Below are 25,613 nucleotides of genomic sequence, written 5' to 3'. Positions count from 1 at the left end.
CCATTATGTGTGTACTGCTGTTGACACCCATCCACCGTCACCTCCGTTTGCAGTGGTGTCATGAACAACAAAACTAGACTGCTACAGAGTGGAACCATGTTGTCTTCAGTGACAAATCCAGGTTTTGTTTCGGCACTGATGACAGCTGTGTTCATGTCTGGAGACCTCGGGTGAACTTCTCAATCCTGCCTTTGCTGTGAAGCGGCACACTGCCCCCCTGCAGGTGTGATGGTCTGGAAAACCATCACGTATCGAAGTCGGTCACCCCTAGTGGTGGTACGAAGGACAATGACAGCTCAGTGATATGTTCAGGACATTTTGCAGCCACATTTTTTGCCTCTCATGGGGGCTCCCAAGAGGCATTTTCCAGCAGGGAAATGCTTGGCCGTGCACACCAAGGGTGTCACAGGAATGCCTCCATAGCATTGCTACACTTTTCTGCCCTGTCACTAGATTTATTGGCAATGAAACATGTATGGAACCATCTGGGTTGCCAAGTTCGACAGCCTAGAAGTTTGCACGATTTAAAGGCTCAGTTACAGCAAATGTAGACTAATTTGCCGCAGGATGCCATATGTAACCTGTATGCCTCCATCCCTGCCCGTATCACATGCTGCATTCACACTAGAGGCAGCCCAACAGGGTACTAGAGCCTTCCTTCAAGTGTTATGTTTTCCACAATAAATGATCCTTTCGCTCTGATATTCTAATTACTTAATTATATCAATGCTCCAATCACACATATAAAGTTTCATTGGATTCGGGCATCTCCTTCTAGGGAAGGGATTTCTTTTACAAGTATATTTGATAAAAAAACACCTTTCATATTTTTCCACATGAAAAAATATAAAAATGCATTATAGTAATATTTTTGTGGTTATCTTAACCCTTTCCAATCCAATTTGTATCCTGGTTTTCCTAGGGGGCTTACTCTTTTTCTGCAGTTACACAACAGCGCTATTTGCTGGCTAGAGCCAGTACTGCATGAGGTGACACATTGGATAGGCTGCGACAGCAGAGAGGCTGGCAATATACAGTAAGAGAACCCCGACGGACGTCTACCAACAACGGAGCTGTACAGCCTTAAATCATAATGTCTTCAGAGGTCAGACAGCGGATTGCAAAGGGTTAGTCAATAAAAATGTTTAGGCTATCTTCACACCTACGCTCAGGTGTCCTATTTTCCTGCTCCATTATGGGAGCAGGGGAATCCCCTGGCCGAATGGAACGGTCTTATGGCGGAACCAAAAGACGCCAAATGGAACCCATTGTTTGGCATTTTACCAGATGAAAAAGTCCTTCCTGAAACACCTTTCTCTTTCGGCATTGTGTGCCAGATCTGCAATGGAACCTCAAAGCGGAGGTTCCTAACGCAGATGTGAACATAAATGGTATATAGTCTGAAATTAATTTGTAGCCTGAACTTACAGTGATAAAGCTAGTGGACATAATAGTCACACATATTCATATTTCTTGTCATATGTCATTAAGAGGTCAGACTATAAGCATCCCATTAGTAGAGATAACTAACACTCTGCATGTTGCTGATTTACATTTTAAATGCTGTCAGTAGAGAGAAAATTGCATGTCTGACACTGAATATTACCTATTAGGGAGCAAATTACACAAGTCAAGAGACATGCTTTATGACTAAATGCAAACATTTAATGTAGTAGGAAATTTCCACTTGCACATAAATTATGATTGTGTTTGTAACATTGCATATCATTAGTAATATAAAATGGAACTTATGTGAAAACAGAAAATAATTTCAATATTTCATAACAGGTAGCGATGGCGGCAGCCAAGTTTTTATGAGCTCGTATTTTTCCTTAATCTCTCTTGCATTTTCTCCCACCTGCCTGACTATTGCTTTCTTTACACGTGTAATTTTCTACTTGCATATAACTGATTTCCTTTCTTGGTAACATTTAACTGTGTTTTTTAAGATTTCTTCAGTTTAGTAATGCCCTCCTGTTACCAGCATACCACATTTGGGAGGATTTTGCTATAAACAAATAATATTGTACTTTTTTACACCTGTGATTTTCAACATTTTTTAATTATTTCAGATGGAAAATTTGATATGCCTTTCAAAATAAATGTAAATATGTACAATTATAACTACTTCCGGTATTAATATAATTGCATTCTTTTTTGCATTTTGTTTCCTTAACACTGAAAAAGCCAAAAAATGCAATACCTGAAAAGCTGCAGAGCAGACGCAATCGCCACAGAGTGGGCACATTCACCACCGGCGCAATCAATGGCTTTGGCTGGCCTCTTTGGTATCGTTCACATGTGCGGGGTATGGTAGTTTGCAGTCGCTCCTCCCCAATCTGGGCTGGGTTGAGTGGGTGACTGCATAATAGTCTGCACTGAACAACTTGCTCCTCCGTATCATAGTCTGGCAGACTGCATCCTATTAGGGTATACGGTGATTGCGCCTGCCCTATGGCGAGTATGCCTACCTTATGGCGATTGTGCCTGCCCTATGGCGATTGCACCTGTGGCTAATGTCCCTACTCTGCAGCGACTGCAACAGGTCTGCAGCCTTTCAGGTATTGCATTTTTTTGGCTTTTTCAGTGAATGCCTTTGTTTTTGTTTTTCTCTCACCTCTGTAATTTTATTGTTGTTAAGAAAATTGTAGATCAATGTATCAGTTAATTATTCTTTTATTGGATTGTAGACTAGAAAGATATAGCATGATGCTAGTATAAGTAGTGAAGGGGTTAAACGAAACCTTTCTATAGCCATGCATGGTACTGGACAGACAGAGAGAAGATAAGACAGTCTCCCACGCACCCCCTTGCATTCCTTTTCACTGAATTCATAACAGTTTCATTGTATGTTATAGTTACACCTTAAAAGGTGTAACTTATGTTAATCATTTTAGTAGTACCCTATTATGTATTATTATTAATCTTGGAGGTATGTACTTTTCCTGTGATGTCATTTATGGTATGTAAACCACATACACCTTAGAATAAATTAGAAATCATCTGATACCGCAATAAGGCTGGTGTGATATGTATTTCTCCTGAGTCCAGACTTCTACACAAAATCTGGGATTGTCTTCTCTTTGATAAACACATAAACTCTCCCTACAATTGTTTCCTTAACACAGTGTATGGTGAAGGAAAGTGCTAAAATATTTATGCCATGGTCATACAGGTTTTTGCATACTCTGTTAAGGACTAACATGGAAATGATGGTATTTTTATTTCAAAACATTGACAACACTAAATCTAAAATGCAATATACAATTATATGAAACAAGTTTTTCAAATATATATGCATGGGTCCTTTAACACACATACTGATGCAATTAACAACATTAGCGCTGCATCGCATTAAAAAAAATAAATTATATATATATACATATCAGCAGCCCAAATTAATATTCATCATTCAGCAGGTATTTACTCATGTTGCCATTGGCTTTGCAGTCTCCAGTGAAGCAATAGCAAAGCTAAAAGAAAAGCTCAGCTTCACTTTATGAACAGATTTTGCGCTGTTTTATTCTTAAACGTGGAAAATTATTTCAATAAAACGATTCCATTATGAGTTTAATGACTTTATTAGTAGAATTCTACTAAAATATTAATAAAATTGCTTTAGAGAATAATACTTACTGACTAGAACCAGAAGGTACCTTCCTGTTTTTTAATCACTGCTTGAGTGACTATGCACATGATCACTGGGATATCCTTACCATTCTGTATGCCCTGCGGGGCTCTCTTTACCTGCTGTAACACTGATGTTCCATATGTGCATATGACTGCTGCAGCCAATCAGTGGCTTTAGTGGTCCCAAGCCATATACCACCTAGACCTTGGCTGCAGCAGTCATGTGTCACCAATGTAGCATGTAAACAGAATCCAGTGGACAGGATGGCAGTCATAATGCTGGAGTGGACAGGGTCAGGAACTGACAATTGTAACTTCTTTTATATCATTTCCTGCAGCTAAAAAAATCATACCGAAAGTTAGGCTCACTGCACATAGCCAGATTTAAATTGCAGAATCTAGAGTGGGTGCCTGCCTCCAGATTCCCCAACAAATACCTTCCATAGTATCCTATGGAAAAGCGTTTTTTCCTGAACACAGCAGAAACAATTTGTGATTTTCCGCTCGCGGAGGAAAAATCGCAGCATGCTCTATTTTACTGAGGATTCCACATGAGTGGCTCCCATTGAAGTCATCCATCCCTTGGCCCTTCTGCAATGATGTTGTGGAAAGGTCGCGGGTACCCACGTCAACGCCTATCAACGAAGCGGCAAAAGCAGAGATTTAAGAAAAAACTATAAGGGCTATGTGTGCAAAAAAAAGACCTGCACAGATGTGCAAAATGCACCTGACCGTAGCTCTGTGCCTATTGCTTTTAATGGGGCTGGCGCTGCAGCCGCCCTTAATGAAAGCAATGGGATGCATGCAACCCCCGTAGTGATTTCCGCCCTTCCCTGAAAGTCATCCCTAGCTGCTGTAAAAAAATGAAAAAGAAAATTACCTCTCCGCCACTGTCAGGGCTTCGGCGTGTCTTCTCCCTCTCTCCCCGGCATTACTCTGAAGCACTTTCTGCTGCCCAGGGATTTAAAAATCCCCGCCTCCTGAAAGTGCTGGGACTGATTGGCTGAGCACTCATCCAATCACAGGCAGCGCTCAGCCATTCATTGAAGCATGCATTTGCTCTTTATTGCTAGTTTGCTGGTCTTCAGAATATTTTGTTGGGTGGGCTCCTCATACTTCAGTCTGACAATATTCACAAAGCTACTGTAATATAATTTAGGCAATCAGCTTCTCCCAACATTGTTTCATTGTGCATGTCAACTTCATTTTATAATATAGAAGAATTGTTACAAACACATTTCCCATCAAAGAAATTAATTGAAACATATATTAGGAATATGCATCATTGTACGGATTACTTGTTTCCTGCCAACATATTCTGAAGTGCTGTACAGAGATCACAATCATTCACATCGCCTTGTCTCTGGCGGGGGTTGACAGTCTAATTTTCTTATTAGATACAAAAAAAGCAATTTCTAAGAATTAACCTATCAGTGTTTTTTTTAGCGGAAACCGGCACAAACATGGGAGGAATATAACTCTCTAAGCAGATGTTGCTATTGGTCAGATTTGGCAACGCTTTATATTCCCTCATTTCCATCATGCCATCTATGTTCTCCAACACAAACATTAGGCACACTTCTGTAGTCCAAATAAACAATGTATCAACCGTGCCTCTAGCGAAAACCACGGATTGAATTTGTATCAAGATTGGTTTTTTTTATTTTCCTGATATTTAGCCACTTGTCCAATCATTTTTTTCTAAGTCAACAAGAGACAAATCTATTTCTCACTGGTTACACAAATTAAATGCAGGGTTGACATAAATGTAACCGGCAGCTTTTGTGGGATTCTTGTTAGAGTACACATTATTTTGAAATACTGCTTTCTTTCACAAAAATATTTTATTATGCTTGTAATGTCTTAAAATTAGAGCTGCAGATTTTCCCTGTAAATTCAGCTGATAGGTTTTTGGCGCACCATACCATTTTAGAGAGAAAATAGAGAAAACACATAGCTTTTGTACAAAGTATTGTTATAATAAAGTACTTATCAGCCGGTCCCATTGGTAACATTGAACAGAAAGGAATCTAGAGCAATGTTTTCATATATCAAATGATGAAGAGACAATACAGCAATGAAACTGAAAGCAGCGGTAAACACAGATCAAATTGCAGATTATCAGTCTCTTGGTAAATGCAAAAAAAGCAAATAAATGTATCTAAAAAATAGACAATCTGGTACATAGAAAAGAAGGGGCTGCTTGGTAAAGTTCAAAATGCACCCCCATTGAGCTGCCAGATTTTGCTGCCCAGGACAGAAAGGCCTGGTGCTTGTTACTTCATCCATTTGCCTTTCCATGACTTTTTGGAAAATTCCCCAACCCTTTGTTTGCTAACTATACCTAAAAATACCGTCCATTTGGAAAATGAGTTCTCACCCCCAGGATTGAAACCAAACAAGCTTAGGTCCCTCCTTACCAAAAGCCCCATAGCAGCTGCCTGGTCTGTCTATATGGAAATAGATAATGTGTTGCTGGTTTGATCAGGTAACTCCCAAACAAGGTACAGCACTTCTCCATGAGGAAGAGACCATTGTTCAAGTCTCGATACACGTTGGCGGTTTTTGAACTTTTGTTAGCTTATGTAGTGAGGCTAGGAGACATTACCCCCAGCCCGCTACCGGCTAGAGTGGCTGCAGCTCACACTTGTGCTCTGTGCTTTCTCTGTATGGCTGATTAGTGAGTGTTTTAACATTGATACATTGTTGCATTTTACTTTTATTGCTACTTTTTTCTTCTATTTTTTAACATTGCTATATTGCCTTTCTGTACTCCATCCTGCTGCATCCCACATGCCCCTCTCCTTGGTTGTACTTATATAGGCACATTCATCAAGTTTGTATATTATTGTATCTCATTTATTCTGGTAGGCTGGGGTAGTGGCCCACTTACGGTTGTAGCTACTTGCTATATACACCTGGCGCAGGGTTATACACACATATTCACAGTACAGTACATTGTTTTCTTATACTGTAGATCTCATACTGTTTCATAACGTTTTTTTTTTGTACCTTACAGATGTTGCGACACTAGTGCAGAAGTTTGCGGCACTCTACGCCATTGATGTAGCATGCCTATTTGTATTAGAATGGCAGCATTATGCAGATAGCCCAAAGTCACATAGTGGGCTATTTTACATCTGAGATAGCACTAGTGTGTCTGAAACTCTTTGTATTCTTTACATTTTATATTTGCCCCAGAGAAAAAATGTATAATAATAGAATATACAGACATGTCCTCCCTTAACTTGGCGTGAGATGAAAAAAAAATCTGTCCAACAAATGCCTTTGACAGACACCATCCATCAGGCATCCGTCACCTTAGGCTCCCGTGTTAAAAAAAAGTATATATTTAATGTATATATATTTTTTAATAGACAACTGATGGATGCCTCTGACAGATGCAATGCACGGGCTATCCATCACCCATCTGTATATTAAATGCCTGAAAAGTGCTTTGGAAAAAAAAAAGCTTAGAAAAGCTTTACACGTCGAGTGTACTGGCCATTTAGCCATTGAATCCTTTGTTTCAAGTCAAAGTTATCCTGTGATCAGTATTCCAGACACAATCTGCTTAGTATTTTTGGTTATGAAGTCTCAGTGGTGTAATGTTTAGTGTTAAGTGTTGTGAGTACATCTCAAACTGGTTCTCGGACTTTGTCTTTTAGTGGGGTCACCCTTTTCGGGTGGGTACTCTGCTTGTGGGATTGGTCTGGCATGGCCAGTTCTGGTAAACTAGTTTACATATCTTGAATCCTCATTGCATTCTATGACATTCATCCTATTTAGTCTAGAAAGACCCAGATTCCCAGCCACTGATTTCACTCTGTCAAGAACTTGTCGTCACTGTCATGTTTACTAGTCGTAGCAGACGTGATATTTTAATATAAAATGTTCAGGCTATATGAAGTGTCAACCCATGACAATGATTGCCAATATCGATGACACAAATATTACTAACTATGGAAACAACACATTTAAACATTCAGTAACACCAAGTATATTTGAACAGGGCCCTGGCTGTTACCCCCATACAGATGAGCATCAGGTCTGATGTCTGGGACTTCCACTGTGCAGCAATGATTATAATGGAGCTGCGGACTTTGATACCGTACTTCATAGTCGCAGAGCTAAGGAAGCTACGCAAATAATGGCCACATGATGTTGCTGCTCAATCCATATGTGTGCCACTAAGTATGCCAGCTGTGATCATGATAATTTGGACACAAAGAATGATGGCAGACAAAGGAGTAGCAATAAGTACAATAAGCTTATGTTTATATATGTGTCACATAAAGACCGCTGAATTCAAAATTGCTGTTAAATATTACTGCCAGATATTGCATTGTACAATACTTCAACATATCATGACCAACTCTGGATATGCTAACTTTATTGGGACATTTTTATAAGGTTTAAAGGGGTTTTGTCATTAAAAAAAATTATCTAAACTTACCTATTCCTTCCCTGTCAGTCTCCCTATCCCATCTTCTCCTTGTTGAGCTTCTCCAGTGCCCCAGGTCAGCTCACTGCAGGCTGGGACCAGCTTGTTCTGAAGGCTGCTTTATCACAAATTCCTTCCTGCTGGATCAGTGATGGTCACATCCCTGTGTTGTAGCTTCACTGCCTAGGAAGGAATTGTAATCTATTTCAGAGATAGCTCGCATGAGCAATCTCTGAAGAAGATAGACAGTCCTCCTGCTGGCCTGTGAGCTGTGACATAACGTACATTGGAAGACTGCCAACCAAATGTACATAACTTCACAGGAGGGAGAAGAATCAAGAAGCTGGAGGTGAAGTGACCCCCTGGAATGCAGGAGACAGGGGAAGATAAGGGAGGTGAAGATCTTGTAAGTAGACTGATAGGGGAAGAATAGATAAGTAGAGCATTTTTCTTTTTTAGTGACAGAACCCCTTTAAAGCAACCCCCTGGTTTTGAGCCAGAATTCTGTCCCATGACCAGAGGGTTGTTGGTGTGATTTTACCATTACTTTATCTTCTGTGCCTAGTCCTTTGTTGTTCCACTGGTTCTGGTTCCATTTATTTGGCTGCCAAGATAGCCACTGCAATCGTTAAGCAACCAGAGCATCCATAGTGTATTGGTAGTGTTAGGTCTACCAATGCACTGTAGCTGCTCTGTGATTGGCCATCGCTGCTCACATGATCGGCACTGGCCAATCACAGAGCAGTTTATAGTGTCTATTAAATCATTAGAAAATAGCAGCAACCATCATGGCTGCCAAAAAATGGAAGCACTGCATCAGTGGAATGGTGGAGCCAGGAAGAGAAGCAAACTTACAGAAAAGATACTTCTCCACCCTCCAGTCACATAATAGAATTTTGTCCCCAAACTTTAATTCTAAAATAGAAATAAGTTTCCAACTGTGACGGGTATAAGTGAGCTAGTAACCAGCATTGTGTTTGATTTTGTGGATTTTAGGGATTATCATAAGGGTACATTTAAATGGATATTGCATATAATGCAAGTATCATCAATTGACATAGGAGAGCATCTGATTGGTATCCATGGTGGACTAATAACCTATATCCTTGTGTTCACCCTCCAGCCCAGAATACTTGTGGTGTCTGGGCTGCCAACACTTCTGTACTGTTATACGAATTCTGAGGACATAGTGATTTATCATCACACCTGACTTTACATCTATGGCAGCAAGGTTGGTGGGCCACCCAGTCTTGTTTCTATTAAATAGATCAGAGATAGACCGCCAGGTGAAGCCACTCCGGTACATGTCCAAAGCTGTGAGAATGAGTTGGCTGTTTATGGATACCTTTATGCACAATTTTAAAACATTTCCATAAGTCTTGTTCAGAGAAAGCTGGTGGTATTCAATCAATCAATATTTTTAAAAAATCAAACAATACATAGAAAAATTTTAAAAAAAATATATTTTTATTCTGGTCTATGAGACATGGCGTGGTATATACTGACTTTGCAAAATAAATGGGCAGCTCAACTACAATATTGCAAATAGCATTTTTAGACATTGAATACACAGTATGTTATGTTATCCAGCACCTGCAGCCCTATGTAACCCCACAGATAACACAGTGATGATACTCACAGTACATAAAATGTAGTAGATGTTCCCAGCAATCCCATGTAACACCACAGATAAAACAGTGATAACTCTCTCAGTACCGATAATGTAATAGATGTGACCTGCAGTCCCATGTAACCCCACAGATAAAACAGTGATAACTCTCTCAGTACCGATAATGTAATAGATGTGACCTGCAGTCCCATGTAACCCCACAGATAAAACAGTGATAACTCTCTCAGTACCGATAATGTAATAGATGTGACCTGCAGTCCCATGTAACACCACAGATAAAACAGTGATAACTCTCTCAGTACCGATAATGTAATAGATGTGACCTGCAGTCCCATGTAACACCACAGATAAAACAGTGATAACTCTCTCAGTACCGATAATGTAATAGATGTGACCTGCAGTCCTCTGTAACCCCACAGATAACACACAGTGATAACTCTCTGTGTACAGATAATATAGTAAATGTGACCTGCAGCCCTATGCAACTCGACAGATAACAATGCTAATGCTCACAGTACATAAAATGTAGTAGATGTTCCCAGCAGTCCCATGCAACACCATAAATAAGGCCACCTGCACACAAACGGGTAAGCCTGCAGCAGAAAGTAACCCTGTGCCTGGCTGGCGTCCACGTGTACCTGTCATTTTGTCTTTTCTCCTGTACTGCGGATGGTCAGGCACAGCTCACCTTCGGACATGTGCAGTACAGTTTTTTTTTTTTAAACTGCTGCTTTTCCCGCATCATCGCCTAGCGATGATGCAGAATCAGCGGTCTTTCCTCAATGTCAATTCCAGAAGGCCGGCGGATTGGACAGCTTCCATTGACTTCAATGAAAGCCATCTGCATGGAATCTGTGCGAATATAGAGCACGCTGTGATTTTTTTTCTGCGATCAGGAAATCCCAGTCGCTGTCTGATCATGTGAGCGGACATGCGGATGATCTACTGGTTGGAATTTGCGTGGAATGCCACGGATTGTCTGTGTGGGAGATGATCGTGGATTCCACAATTCAAACCCGGTCGTGTGTAGGCGGCCTAATACAGTGATAACTCTCTGGGTACAGACAATGTAGTAGATGTTGCCTAAAGTCTTAGGCCTCATGTCCACGGGGAAAATCAGGCCCGCTCCGGATTCTCCATGGAGAATCTGCAGCGGGTCCCTCCTGCCCCGCGGACATGAGCGCTGAAAATAAGAATAAATAAGAATTAACTTACCTCTCACACGCTCCGGATACTTCCTTTGCTGCGGCGCCATCTTCTCTGCGTCGCGGCTGGATCTTCTTTCTTCGGCCCGGTGGATGCGCAGGATGACGTCGGTGACGTGCCCCGCGCATGCGCCGTCCCGAAGCAAAATGATCCGGCCGCGACTGAGAGAAGATGGCGCCGCGGCGAAGAGAAGAACCGGAGCGTGTGAGTAAAATCTGATTTTTGTGTCCCACGGATCCGGACGGCTTCCATAGGCTTCAATAGAAGCCTGCGGGAGACCCGCACGAAAATGGAGCATGGTCCAGATTTTTTCATGCTCCATTTTTTTTAAAATCCCTTTATTTTTTATCTGCTGCGGATTTTAATTCTTATTTTGCCCGTGGACATCAGCCCTTAAGTAACTCCACATATTACGCAGGGTGATACCTCTCTGATTGCAGTAAATGTCGTACATGGTGCCTTGCAGTCCTGGGTAACCCCACAGATAACACACAGTGACAACCTTCTGGATACAGACAACAGTAATAGATATCTTCTGGATCTCTCTGCTGATCTTGCCTGAGCTTTATCTGTGCGCTGAGAGAAATCAGGCACAAGCAAGAACAGTGAGTGATGAGAGCAGACTGTACAGAAATATTGATGGTAATCACACACTGCTACAAACATGGTGCAAAGCAGAAATCCTCATCATTTCACAATCAGATCACATATTATTTGAACAACCTCCCCTGGCACCTCCAATATCACACATCCGTTACTTGGTGGCGCTGTAATGACACAAAAACATGTGTGGGCAGTTTTTCTGTGTGGGCAAGTCTCCACGTGGGCAATTCTCCTATGGGTATACATGGCGGTGCACTTTTTCTGTGGGTGTTTTTAATGGAACCGGTTTTGTCACATATCTTATTAAAAATTGCATATATATAAGACTTCTGTCATTGGCATTAAGGTTACTGAAATATATGTTTACCCAGCAACAGGTCTGTAAAGTTTAACCAGGGGAAAGGAGAGCATGTGGATGAAGGGAATAAGTGGGGTCAATTTTAGAACTTTACTTCACTTTATTGATCTTTAGAAGGGCAAATAAAAGTAAAAACACACAACATGAGTCACTCGGTTTTCCTTCCTGATTCCAGGTCATCAGACTGCATTCTATATATTCTATATAGTCACATAGACTAATAGGCTATTCCACAGATTTACAGGTCTTACAGTAAAAAGTCCTTATCACCTCCGGATTCTGAAGCTTATCACAGACTCAGCAGTACAGCAGCAATTAGAAACATATACAAATGACTGGTATATAGATGGAAGGTATTTATGGTGATTGATGATGATTGTGAGAATTTAGTCATCTTCATGAAAAAATTGCGATAAAAATATACATATATTTACCTGCCCAGGTCTCCCATTCTCACATACAACCGCATCTTCATTGTCAATATATGGTGGGTTGTCATTCATATCCAACACTTTGATACCAACGGAGACGTAACTCACAAGAGTTGGGTTATCTGTAAACAGTAAAATGATATGTTATTAAATAGAAGCATGAGGTATTACAAATGATTATTAATAAGAGGAGGGTAAGTGTATAAAGTAGATCTACCACAGTCTGTAGTAAACAGTGCGAGAACAAAGTTCCAAACCGGTACATATGAAGTCGAAGGAACTCTGCAAGGAGGTTCAGTTATAGTTGACTTACAAGTAAGACAATCAAATCTAGTGTCACCTTTCAGTTCACAAATAACAGACCTTCCCTAAACAGTACAATAAAATGAAAATAAGGAAAAGCAGGTGAGGACTTTGGAGTTACCCGGACTATACTATATGATTTATATATGTACATATGTAATACATATATTCCATACTGTACTTATAAACTTAAGGTTCTTAGAGCAAATTATCGAAGCCCACGTGCCACAGCAAGACAACATCACTCAAGTGGTTCCCTATACTACATGGTGATACCTATGGAACAGGAAATATTGGCAGATTACACAAGGCAGTACTTTGGTCCGTATTTCTCATCAGTATTTATGAGTCAAAAACAATGGAAAGATTTCTGTATTTTGGACCCATTCCTGGTTTTGGCTTACAGATACTAATGCAAAATACTGAACAAATTAAGGCCATGTGAGAATGGTCTTAAGGTTGCAAGATCTGGATTTCTGCATTGCTGACTAATAAAATCTGGTCTGATTATTATTGACAAGTACAATCTCTCTTATTGACATCCATAGTGCAGGGAGAAAACATAAATAAATGAACACTTGAATGTCATAACATGTAGATCCCCCTTTTGCAACAATCACATCCACCAAATGTTTCCTCTACCTGCAAATTAGATTTGCACAACATTGAGGAGGAATTCTGGACTATTCCTGCCTGCAAATGTGTTACAGTTCATCAATATTTCAGAGATGCCTTGCCTGCACAGCCCTCTTCAGGTTGCAGCATAGAAACCACAGCATGTCGATAGGGTTAAAGTTAGGGCTCTGGGCACTTAAAACCACAAGTCTTTTACAAATATTCTTTAGTTGATTTACTTATGTGATGTGGGTCATTGTCTTGTTGCACTACTCAAAGTCTCTTCATCTTGAGGTCATGGAATTCTGTCCTTATATTCTCCTCTAAAATGTTTTGAAACACTTTAGAATTTATTGCTCCCTCAATGATAGCAAGGCATCGAGGCCCTGAGGAAGCAAACCAGCCCAAACCATGAAGCTTCCTCCACAATGCTTCAGAGTTGAGGTTTTGATGTTGTGGTTCAATTTTCTTGTTTTTCCTAATGTAGCCTTGGGCATTGGTGGTAAAAAGTTGCCTTTTTGTCTCATTTGTCCATAAAAACAGTTCCCCAGAAGCACTGTGGAATATCCAGGTTATCTCACACAAATTTAAGAATGGATGCTATGTGTGTGGTTTTTTTTTTGTTTTTTTTTTACAGCAGTGGCTTCCTTCGTGGTGTCCTTCCATGAACACTATTTTTATTAATAGTTTTTCAAGTAGTAGACACATGAACATAGGTTATGCTGTTTCTAGAGTTTTCAATAGGTGAGTACTTTCCTCCCTCTTTCAGGATCGCCCTTGAACTGTTGGAATGATCTTAACAGGATTTCCAAACCTAGGGGGAGTAGGAATAGTCCTGAATTTTCAGAATTTGTAGATAATTTGCATAATTGTGGATTGATGTACATTTAGGTCTTTAACAACATTTTCCCCCTTCATTCATCTTTCACACATCTTCTGAAAGTTTTTATTTGTATTGAACCACATACATACGTACATACTAACACACATTTTTTGAGAAGAACAGATTTGTCAGTATCCAGGCTTCGTTTGTCTTAATTTAAGAGAGAAAGCTTATATCGAAGAGGCAATTCCAATCTAATTTCCTACACTGAAATATTTTTGGCAATTTGCTTGGAAAAGTTATCAACCCGGAGGTTCACTCACTTTTTCTCCCAACACTGTGGATATTTATTCAATGTACACAGTAAAATACATGACTGATACAGCTGTTTGAGTACTATAAAGCCCAGTTTACACACAACGATTATTGCTTGAATGAACAAACGATTGATCAAATGAACAACTTTTTTGCATAGAAATGCTAAGCATTTAAATGTACAGATAATCATTTTAAATCCTCTCCATTTCTCTCATTAGCTAAATTAAACACCATGTATGCTGTGTGCCCAGGTGGGCGTGTGTTTATGCGAGGAATCTCTGGCTTACATGGTTTTATTTAGTGTGAAGATAAGCCATTGTCTTCTGCCAACATGAGTAAACAAGTAGTCATTGTGTTTTACAAAGCAAACAATCACCCCTCCTTTCAAGTTGTTCAGTTTTTGTAAGACTAAATGAATGCCATTTAACCCCTTCCCGCTGCAGGGCGTAAGTTTACGTCCTGGCAGCCTGCTACTTCCCGCAACAGGACGTAAACTTACGTCCTGGAGATAGCGTGGGATCACATATGATCCCGCGCTATCCCGCAGCGGGAGCCAGCTGTCAGTCACAGCCGGCCCCCCGCTGTTAACCCCTTCCCTGCCGCGATCTAAGTAGATCGCGGCAGGGAAAGAGTTCAGAGAGGGAGCGGACTCCCTCTGTGTCTCCGGAAGGGCTCTCGCGATAACATCGCGAGAGCCCGGCCTGTCACCATGGTAACAGGACGCCAGACACTGGCGTCCTGTATTGCCTATGCCTGAGATCGCTGTATAAGCGATAAGGCATGGCAGAGCAGTAGCTCTGCCATGCCTTATGACAGCGATCATCAGGACAGTGGTTAAAGTCTGTCAGAGGGACACAAACAGTTAAAAAAAAACTAAGATTAAACAAATGAATTAAAAAATGTAAATAAAGAGTTAAAAAAAACATTTTTTAATGCTTTTTCTCAGATTAGCAAAGGTAAAAAAAAAAAAAAAAAACCCCACATATTTGGTATTGTCGCGTCCGTAACGACACGTACAATAAGTTGCACATGCTTTTGACTGTGCACGGAAAAAAACGCTAAAAAAAACGCTAAAAAACTGAGGCAAAATGCTAAAATGCCAGCAATTTAGAATAGAAAAAAAGATTTCCAAAAAAAGGGTTTTTATTGCAGAAAAGTGGGAAAACCTAAAGAAAATGTAAGAATTTTGGTATCGTTGTAACCATACCAGTCCACAGAAAAAATGGAATGTCTCATTTATGCTGCATGATTAACGCTGTAAAAAAGAAATAAAAAAATCTATGGCAGAACTGATGCGTTTTCTCTCCCTGCTATCATAAAAAAAAAAAAAAGTTTTACAATATAGTCTATGTACCCAAAAGTGGCACCGATAAAAACTACAGTTCGCCACGCAAAAAACAAGCCCTCATACGGCCACGTCGACGGAAAAATAAAAAAGTTATGGCTTTTGATAAACGGAGAAGAAAATCCGCCAAAAATTGTTGTGTCCTTAAGCCCAAAATAGGCCATGTCATGAAGGGGTTAAACAAAGCGAAACGCAAACAAACAACCATTTTTATGCAGGCTGAAACTCAGCGATAAACGGCATTTGAATGAATAGTGCTTGATGGCTTCGCATTTAGATGTAACGATTATCGCACACATTTGTTTGGTTGAATGAATTTTGAGCGATAATCGTTGAGTGTAAAGGGGCCTTTAGTCTGGTTAGATTGTGGATGTCTATAATTGTCACTTAAATAACAATTAGACTATATTTTATAATCAATCAACCAACAATCCAGGCCATTCCAAGGGGTCCACTCTTGCAAGTGTATAAGTATCACGTAAGTGCATTATACCATCATATGTATGGTCAGAGATACAATACTGTACAAACGTTTTAGGCAGGTCTGGAAAAAATGCTGCAAAGTAAGGGTTTTTTTAAAAATAGAAGGCATTTGATTGGCTCCAATTTTTTTTCTGTAACAGGACAATGTCTGCAAATGTAAAGCCAATCTCATTAACAACTATGTCTAGTGTAAAGAAGAACAAGGAGTCCTGGAAGTAATGATATGGCCTCCACGGACCCTTCAACATCATTAAGTCTATCTGGGATTACATGAAGAGACAGAAAGATTTGAGCAAGTCTATATCAACAGAAAATCTATGGCCCCCCTAGTATGCAATCCATATTACATGTGTAACAGTGAAAGAGTATACTCCAGGGCCCATGATGTAAAGTGATCATATAATATGTACCATTTAAATACATATTACACAGAGAGGAACCTAAAACTTAACCTTTAATATTGAATGTTTAGAAGTAGAGCACATAACTGAATAAAGGAAAGGAAATATTACAACTAGGGATGAGCGAGTATACTCGCTAAGGCACTACTCGCTCGAGTAATTTGCTTTATCCGAGTATCGCTGTGCTCGTCCCTGAAGATTCGGGTGCCGCTGCAGCTGACAGGTGAGTTGTGGCGGGGAGCAGGGGAGAGCGGGCGGGGGAGAGGGAGAGAGAGATCTCCCCTCCGTTCCTCCCCGCTCTCCCCCGCAGCTCCCCGCCCCGCGCCGGCCCCCGAATCTTCAGGGACGAGCAGGGAGATACTCGGTTAAGGTACATTACTCGAGCGAGTAGTGCTTTAGCGAGTATACTCGCTCATCCCTAATTACGATGCTTAAACTAGTCAGTGTAGGGTGCAGCTTAGCAGTGCATGCTGTGTTGCTTAGCAACACTTCACTCATTCCAGCGCCTGCCTGAAGCACAGCAGTGCCGCCCACAGACTTAACATTGTAATTTTCAACCCGCCTGACAGTCCCTGGATGTCTTAAACTCACATTGGATGATTGTATGGCACTGATGAGCATGTGTGTCATCTAATGACCCCAACATCATACACCAAAGTTACAGCAAAGGGGGCAAAGAGCGGTGCAAGAAAAAGCATGTAGGCTTAGTTATATTAGATGAGTAAATAAAGGCAAAGTGCAAATCTAGAAGTGAAAGAGTGTAATTTATTCCGTAGACCAGAAATTACATTTAGATTTATCATACATATGACTTTTTTTTATATTGTTCCATATTGAAACCCAGAACATAAAGTGAATAACAGCAGTTTTACAAAGCTTAGACAACTTGAAAAGCTGTAATTCATGCATATAAAATGTTCTTGATAACTGATGAATTAAGAGATTTTTCATGAATATGTTACAAATGTTTTTTGTTTAAAGAAAAAATGATAAAAAATACTACAGTATATAACAGCTTTACAATCTACTCTTTTTTTCTGGCTTCTGTAATGGTCCTATTGTTCCCCTTCTTCAGTGGGAGTACACTCATTGTTGATTCTTCATAACCCTGTTTTGAGCACAATACGTGATTCACTGTATCTCACAAATAGTATTTTGAGATTTCCACTATTCTACAAGATAATATTTTTTATGCTGCAGTGTTAACTAACAAAGCTTCATTGTTTTTACTTCTTTTATTATGATGACATAAATCTATCATTGTAAAATGATGGAGCGCTTCACCACGGTGTCTGATTCTATCTATCTAATATCTATATGTCTAGCTCCCCTGTTCCCCTGAGCCCCTCTCCAAGTTACACTGGTCTTTCTGTGCCCCTCCCCAGGTAGACACTAGACCCTCTGTGCCTCCCCCCCCCCCCCATTCCTTCCCCTTTGCACTAGTATTGGTCATCCCTTTGTGTCCTTGACCTCCTCTACAAGTAACACTGGTCCCTATAGTCTCCTGAGTCCTTCACCAAGTAAAAGCTCGTCCCCCTCTGTCCCTGACCACCTCCCCAACTACTAGTGGCCTCTATGTGCTCTTGACACCCTTTTCTCAAGAAATGCTCACCCCTTCATAACATAGGTGAATATTTATTGTTTTTAAGCTCAACTTTTTTTAGCTTATACCATTGGCGGAGAAGTGGGAGGGGGTTTCCACTCATGACCCTCCTAACAGAATGTACTGTATCTTATACTTGAAATTCTACTCACTTCTTCTGTAAAGACCTCAGCACTGCAGAGGCACAGGTAGCACAGATAGCACAGATGCCAGCGGTGTGTACTCCCATATTCCTCCTCTGGTCTCCTCCACTTCAATGCACCTCTAGTATTAGAGGAACCAAGGAGAAAAGGTTAGGAAAGGAGGAATCCAGGTGCCCCTGCAGCAGCACCAAGCTCTTTAACGAGAGCTCTTTGCAGAAGAAATGAGTAATAATAATAATCTTTATTTGTATAGTGCCAACATATTCCGCAGCACTTACATAGACAGGGGGATACAGAAAGACAAAAGTACAAACATTACAGAACCACGGTTACATAGTAATCAATTGATGGAAACAATAGGGGTGCGGGTCCTGCTCCAACGAGCTTACATACTACAAATAATGGGGTGATACAGAAGGTAAAGGGTCTCGAGATGTGTATGGTATGGCAAGGTGGAGAGTGAGGGATGCTATACACATAAACAATGGTCAGATGTTCAGCTGTGTGATGGCAGAATCGGTATGACTGCAGGGGCAGTTGATGGTGGCTAGGAGGGATTGCAGTCAATAGGTCAGGGAGCATGTTCTCAGGCTGAGTATAGAGGGGTTTGGTTTAGGGGATGTAGTATGCCTCCCTGAAGAGGTACGTTTTTAGAGCACACCTGAAGTTTTGTGAGTCCTGAATTGCCCGGATAGCCTTTGGTAGAGCATTCCAGAGGACCGGTGCTGCTCTGGAGAAGTCTTGGAGGCGGGAATGACAGCTTCAAATTAAAGGGGCACTCAGTCTGGTTTGATTAGCAGAGCGGAGAGCCCGGGCTGGGTGATGGATTGAGATGAGGGTGGCAATGTAGGGTGGTGCTGCTCTTTGGAGGGCTTTATAAATGAAGGTAGTGAGTTTAAATTGAATTCTGTATTTAATGGGCAGCCAGTGCAGTGACCAGCACAGGGCAGAGGCGTCTGAGTAGTGGTTGGACAGGAAGATGAGCCTGGCTGCCACATTCAGGATGGATTGGAGAGGGTAGAGTCTGGCGCCGGGGAGGCTGATCAGCAATAAGTTGCAATAATTGAGGCGGGAGTGGATGAGGGCAACAGTGAGCGTTTTTAGTGTTTCAGCGGTGAGGAAAGAGCGGATTCTTGCGATGTTCTTGAGGTACAGCTGACATGTACAGGCCAGAGAGTGGATGTAGGGGGTAAAGAAGAGATTGGCGTCGAATATGACCCCAAGGCAGCGGGCATGCTGTCTGGCAGTTATTATGGTGCCACACACTGAGATGGAGATGTCAGAATGAGGTCGGTTAGTAAAGGGCAGAAACACCAGTAGGTCAGTTTTAGAGAGATACAACGAACAGACAGTTGGTGATGTTTTGGAGGAAAGGTGCAGAGATGTCATGGGAAGAGGTGTATAGCTGGATGTCTTCAGCATAGAGGTAGTATTAGAGGGCAAATCTCCTAATGGTTTCTCCAATAGGGGCTGTGTAGATGGAGAAAAGGAGGAGGCCAAGGACTGAGTCCTGGGGTACCCCAACAGCAAGGGGAAGAGGAGGTAGAGCCAGGAAAGGAGACGCTGAAGGAGCGGTCAGATAGGTAGAAGGAGAACCAGGAGAGAACAGTGTCCTTTAGGCCGATGGAGTGAATCATACTGAGGAGGAGTTTGTGGTCAACAGTGTCGAATGCTGCAGAGAGGTTGAGGAGGATGAGGAGGGAGTAATTCCCCCTCGATTTGGCTGTCAGGAGGTCATTTAACACCTTTGTAAGGGCAGTTTCTGTCGAGTGTAAGGGTTGGAAGCCAAACTGTAGTGGTCCGAGAAGAGAGTTCTCTAATAGGTAGATTACAAGGCGGGAGTAAAGTTCCAATAGTTTGAAGATGAAGGGGAGATTAGAAATGGGTCAGTAGTTGGCAGCATCAAGCGCGTCAAGAGTTGGCTTCTTTATCAGCGGAGATATGATGGTGTGTTTGAAATAAGAGGGAAAAATGCCAGAGGTCAGAGAGAGGTTGAATATAGTGGCGAGATGGTTGGGTGAGCAGAGGAAAGCAATTTGGAGACGTCTTTCTCTGTTGTTGGTCTGAGTACAGACAGTGAGCAGAAGCTAGATGCAGTATTGATAAGACAAGGGTCAGGGCTAGTCTAAGATTGGGGAGTTATTTTCTGATGCATGTCATCAATTTTCTTTTTGAAGTAAGCAGCCAGCTCTGCAGCACTGAGATCCATCACCGGGGGCTGCAGTTTAGAGCTGAGAAGGGAATGAAAAGCATCAAAGAGCCGAGGTTGTAGGTTCTGAGCTAGAATTCGTAGGACTTCTCGAGCAACACCGGATGAAACATGTTTGAGGTCTGAGCCAGGGTTGCCGCAGTCTGCATTGGGTGGCTTGGGTCACGGGGGTGCTGCTTCATCCAGGGCACGTTTGAGAGTGGTGCTGTAATGTGCAGCAGCTAGATTGGGGCAAGAGAGGAGAGAGATAGGGGACAGAGAAGACTGTAGGGACTCAACAAAGTCCTGGGTGTGAACAGCCTGAAGGTTCCTATAAGTATGGTAGGTAAGAGGGTCTGGAGAGATGTTAGGGAGCTTGACAGAGAAAGAGAGGAGGTTATGGTCTGAGAGCGGGAGAGGGGAGTTAGTGAAGTGGGAAGCAGAACAGAGACAGAGGAAGACCAGATCCAGAGTATTGCCATCCCTGTGAGTGGGAAAGGCTGTGAGTTGTGAGAGACCAAGGAAGGAGGTGAGCGATAGAAGCTAAGAGGCAGATGGGGAGATGGGGTCTTAAGTGGGGATGTTAAAATCACCTAGGATGAGGATTGGAATTTCGCAGGAGAGGAAGTGGGGGAGCCAGGCAGCAAAGTGATCCAGAAACTGCTACTTGCATGGACAGCGGGCGGAAAAGCCATAGTGTATGTACCTCAAACAACGGGAAGGTGAGTGAGGGTACTGGGGGGAATGACCTGGTAGGTACACTACGGAGAGAGAAGAGCACCTACTCCTCCACCACGTCTGTCATCTGATCTTGGGGTATGGGAGAACTGCAGTAGACTACAATTATAAGATACAGAATCTGCTGTCAGGCAGGCCATGAGTGGATACTCTCTCTTCCACCAGTAGTATTGCTTGTAAGTCTGGTGGGGGAAGGGGTTAAATCAAACCAAATTAAACACCCCCAAACCAGAAACTTCAATGTAGCAGTGCCTACATATCAAGTAAAAGGTTTTCTAAATGCATGGGAAGGAAAACTCAAAGCAAAAACAGATAAGTGCATATTTTTTCTACAGGTACTTAGTAAGATATGTATACATTTTTCATCCACAAAGATTTCCATAGTAAGTATTTAGATTTATTATTACTTTGGCTGGTATATGATATAACATAGTTGAACAAAATCATAGTTTCCAGGATTCCTGCCACCCTGTATCCACTCACTGTAGAGAACCCTAAACATAAAATAAAACCTTTAATAATTTGTCTAAAATATTTGACGTGGAACCCACTCTATAGAAACAAGCAAAGATATAGTGAAATCCAGTGTTAGGGGTGGTCACTGGATTTATAGTTTGTAGATGCTGATATTGTGGGTCACAAAAGGGACCAGCTAGCATCTATAGTTTCATAAGTTGGTCCAGACCTCACATATATAGAAGGTATAGCTATGGTCTAGAAACGGATGCCTCTCGGGATTACAAACCAAGAGTGAGAAATAGCAGATGGTTATTGAACCAGATTCAGGGATATTACTGTCCATTAAATATGTTATGATGTCATGTATTCACCTTGTAATTGTGAATCAGGTAGTAATGTGCACGCTTAGTTGATACATTTAGCTGACTGCATCACAGATGAGGGTACTGTTGTTCACTATGATTTTTCATAAGTCTTGCACATTATCTCTAAGTGCATCTATTTACTGATCATGCATATGATCAAACTGCCTATTACTCAAGGGTTATCACTCTCGGGTGTATTATGTATCAATCCCAGAGAGTCCCATTCCCCATGGATAGCTTGTCAAAGTGATAGTTGTCTTATCTTGCGCGTTTGCTATATAAGTCCACACTATGGTAGCTAATGGGAGACTGTTGATGAAGTATCATCCATATATTGCTAAGCATTGGATTATCTATAGCCGTTTCTTATTCGCTATTGGCACTGTCTTTGATGCTATCAACATGTTTCTACAGTTATTATTACTTTGCTGTTTGTTCGGGATAGTATCACCATGCATTCATACTAGCATGCAGCCAAAATGGGAGGCGTACATGCTTATTATACAGCCATAGCAACGCACAAACTGCCGGGTATGATAACCCAGTGTATACTGACAGAACACTTCCTGCCACTCTATATAATTGATTGCCTTACAACTAGTCTTAGAGTTCGGAATGGCTTGTTGTAATTACATCTTTAATGATATAAGAGCAGAATGTGCTTTGTTGCTACAAATAGATACAATTAAAGGGGTTGTCCCGCGAAAGCAAGTGGGTCTATACACTTCTGTATGGCCATATTAATGCACTTTGTAATGTACATTGTGCATTAATTATGAGCCATACAGAAGTTATCAAAAGTTATTCACTTACCTGTTCCGTTGCTGGCGTCCTCGTCTCCATGGTTGCCGTCTAATTTTCGCCGTCTAATGGCCAAATTAGACGCGCTTGCGCAGTCCGGGTCTTCTTCTCTTCTCAATGGGGCTCCGTGTAGCTCCGCCCCATCACGTGCCGATTCCAGCCAATCAGGAGGCTGGAATCGGCAATGGACCGCACAGAAGAGCTGCGGTCCACGGAGGTAGAAGATCCCGACGGCCATCTTCAACCGGTAAGTAAGAAGTCACCGGAGCGCGGGGATTCAGGTAAGCGCTGTGCGGTGTTCTTTTTTAACCCCTGCATCGGGGTTGTCTCGCGCCGAACGGGGGGGGGGGGGTTGAAAAAAAAAAAACCCGTTTCGGCGCGGGACAACCCCTTTAAGGCCTCGTTCACATGAGAGTGGTTTTAGTGTCTAATAGAACCAATGGTTTCCTACAGAAATGTTCAGATGAAGGAATTTTAGATATGCCAAAAACGTGCACCTAACAAAGATAGGGCCTGGTGAGCAATGCTCGCATCTAAAGTCCGTGCTATAGAAAAGAAACCCATATGAATGAGGTCTAAGGAAAATAGCTTGGTCAGGGACATAAGTCTGTATACTAGCTAAGCAGCCTAAATGCAGCAAACTAGTTTTCTGGTATTCAAGAGGGCTTTCAAGTATTATACATGGTAAATGATATCTGCATTACTACAGCATGGTGTTTATATTCATAAGATGCATTCTTAGACTTTCTTCTTACTGTGAATCTTTCACACCTGCAGGCCATAACTTCCCTGGAGACTGAAAAAAAATGCCTGAAATAACAGGAGGGACTGATAAGTAGGGAGGCTAATAGAGTCAGACATGTTGATGTGTCAGGTCTTTTATCAAATCCCCAGTGAACATAGGCAGGCACATTATTAAAGAAACTTAAGCATGTTGAATTATTGCTATACGCTCTATAAACTTTTGCTTTGAAAGCAACAGTAATTACTTCAAAAATCTTGATTAGTATTTTGGAATTTCCTGGGGAGTAATGTCAACAAGACATGGCTGACTTTGATTAAGTCAAAAGCCTATAATTTATCAATAGAGAAGAAGTTTCCCACATGAAAGTTTCCCACATTAGGAATGTCACTTCCGTACCATCTCTTTATCTCTTGTCTTATGCACTTTTTGTTAAAAAAAAAAACAAAAAAACAAGCACTTAGAAAGAATTGTCGTTTTACTGTAAAACTCAGCATACAGTTAAGCCCCATTTACACGGGACGGATGTCGGGGCAAAAAGGAGCGAGCATCGTTGGCTCGCAGCAGGGAGGTTGGAATTTTCTCTCCTTGTTCTCCCCTGCCCTTCTCCATTCACTTAACACAGCGGCTGTTAAGTACTGAACAGCTGCTGTTTATACTGAACGATCATCGATCAGCTCATCTATCATCATTTATGCAGCCTATGCCTTCATAATATTGCCACACTTCCATTGTCTGTCCAATCACCAGGTTTATCACCAATAGAACATCTGGGATGCTAACTTTGACAGCCTTCCTTCAAGGGGCCAGTTCTGCACAATAAATGATCCTTTTGCTCTGATATTGTAATCACTTACTTATATCAACATTGCAACCACACACATAAAGTTTAATTAACTCCTTCTAGGTGCTTACTTCTTCTTTCAAAGTCTCAATGTTTCAGTATCTCATTTAATTGAACAGTTTTACTAGGCTGCAGGTGTGGAAGTTAATGCCTAAGGTATTACCACCCATCTTATATGCAGAAGGTGGTGGTCCCGAGATGTGATTAACCCCCAAGTTATCACAGGGCTTTGAGGTTTGTGTTCATAATGGGATCTATAGATGCAGTTTAGTCTGATGTCTGTTTCTATTTTGGGGTCTTCTTTGTGTTTGTATTTTTGGATGTATTTTCGGGTTATTCCAAGGTTTGTATTTATTTCAGGGGCTGTTTTTATTTTGGGGTCTACTTATTTGGGGCTTGGTCTGTGGTCTTTATTCATTTTGTAATGTAGTGAAGGATATATTCCCTATTTGGAATGCAATAGGCTGGTGGTGTTTGGGGGCGTGGCCTATGTTAAAAGCATAGATTTTTTTTTAAATGGACAATGTTTACCACATTTTTTCTATCTCTATACCAGGATGCTGCACTGTCGAATCCTGGCAGCCTAGTTGTAGACTAGTGATTGAGGAACTGCACAGTATTGGAGTCTGAGGAAACAACTAAACCACTTGACCCAAAGCACTTGACTCAGCAATGTGCCCATTATCTGATTTGTTTACATAAGCCATCAGAGCTTATCTCATTAACTTTTTTTTCTACCATTGACCCAATCACTATGATTTTTAATTAACGTTATAGCTGGTGCACAATTTCCCTTATCTGCCATTGGTAGCAAAATGCCTTGTCTTAGTCCCATGCACAGAGTTCCTTACAGGTCCTCAGTACAGACTTACACTCTTTATGCTGCCTTATGATGTCTCCATGAAGCCCCGTATTCTCTTATAGGAGTAATGATTTTAGGGGAGAATACCTCTGACATATATTCAAGCATACCATATTTTTAACCAATAACATGCTTTTAACTGAAAAAGTGAATTATATATATATTCTTTATACAATAAGGAGGAGATTTACTGAGAAGTAGCAAGGTCCTTATAACAATCACATTAAAAAACACCCAACTTTTGTCAATAGAAAAAAGTAACAATATTGTAAAGCTAT

General features: G+C 41.2%; 1 protein-coding gene across 1 annotated transcript in view; it reads right to left on the bottom strand.

Moving 5' to 3' along the window:
* The window catches only part of CDH18 (cadherin 18), a 396,260-nt gene that overhangs the window by 25,086 nt on the left and 345,561 nt on the right, over positions 1–25,613 (bottom strand). The window contains exon 8 of the mRNA XM_066579192.1: positions 12,306–12,424. Coding sequence (XP_066435289.1) covers positions 12,306–12,424 — 119 coding nt within the window. The remainder of the gene's footprint in view (positions 1–12,305; positions 12,425–25,613) is intronic.

This window comes from Eleutherodactylus coqui, chromosome 9, assembly GCF_035609145.1.
Source record: "Eleutherodactylus coqui strain aEleCoq1 chromosome 9, aEleCoq1.hap1, whole genome shotgun sequence".
In the NCBI taxonomy this organism is placed as follows: domain Eukaryota; kingdom Metazoa; phylum Chordata; class Amphibia; order Anura; family Eleutherodactylidae; genus Eleutherodactylus; species Eleutherodactylus coqui.
This window is presented reverse-complemented; position numbering and strand designations above follow the sequence as displayed.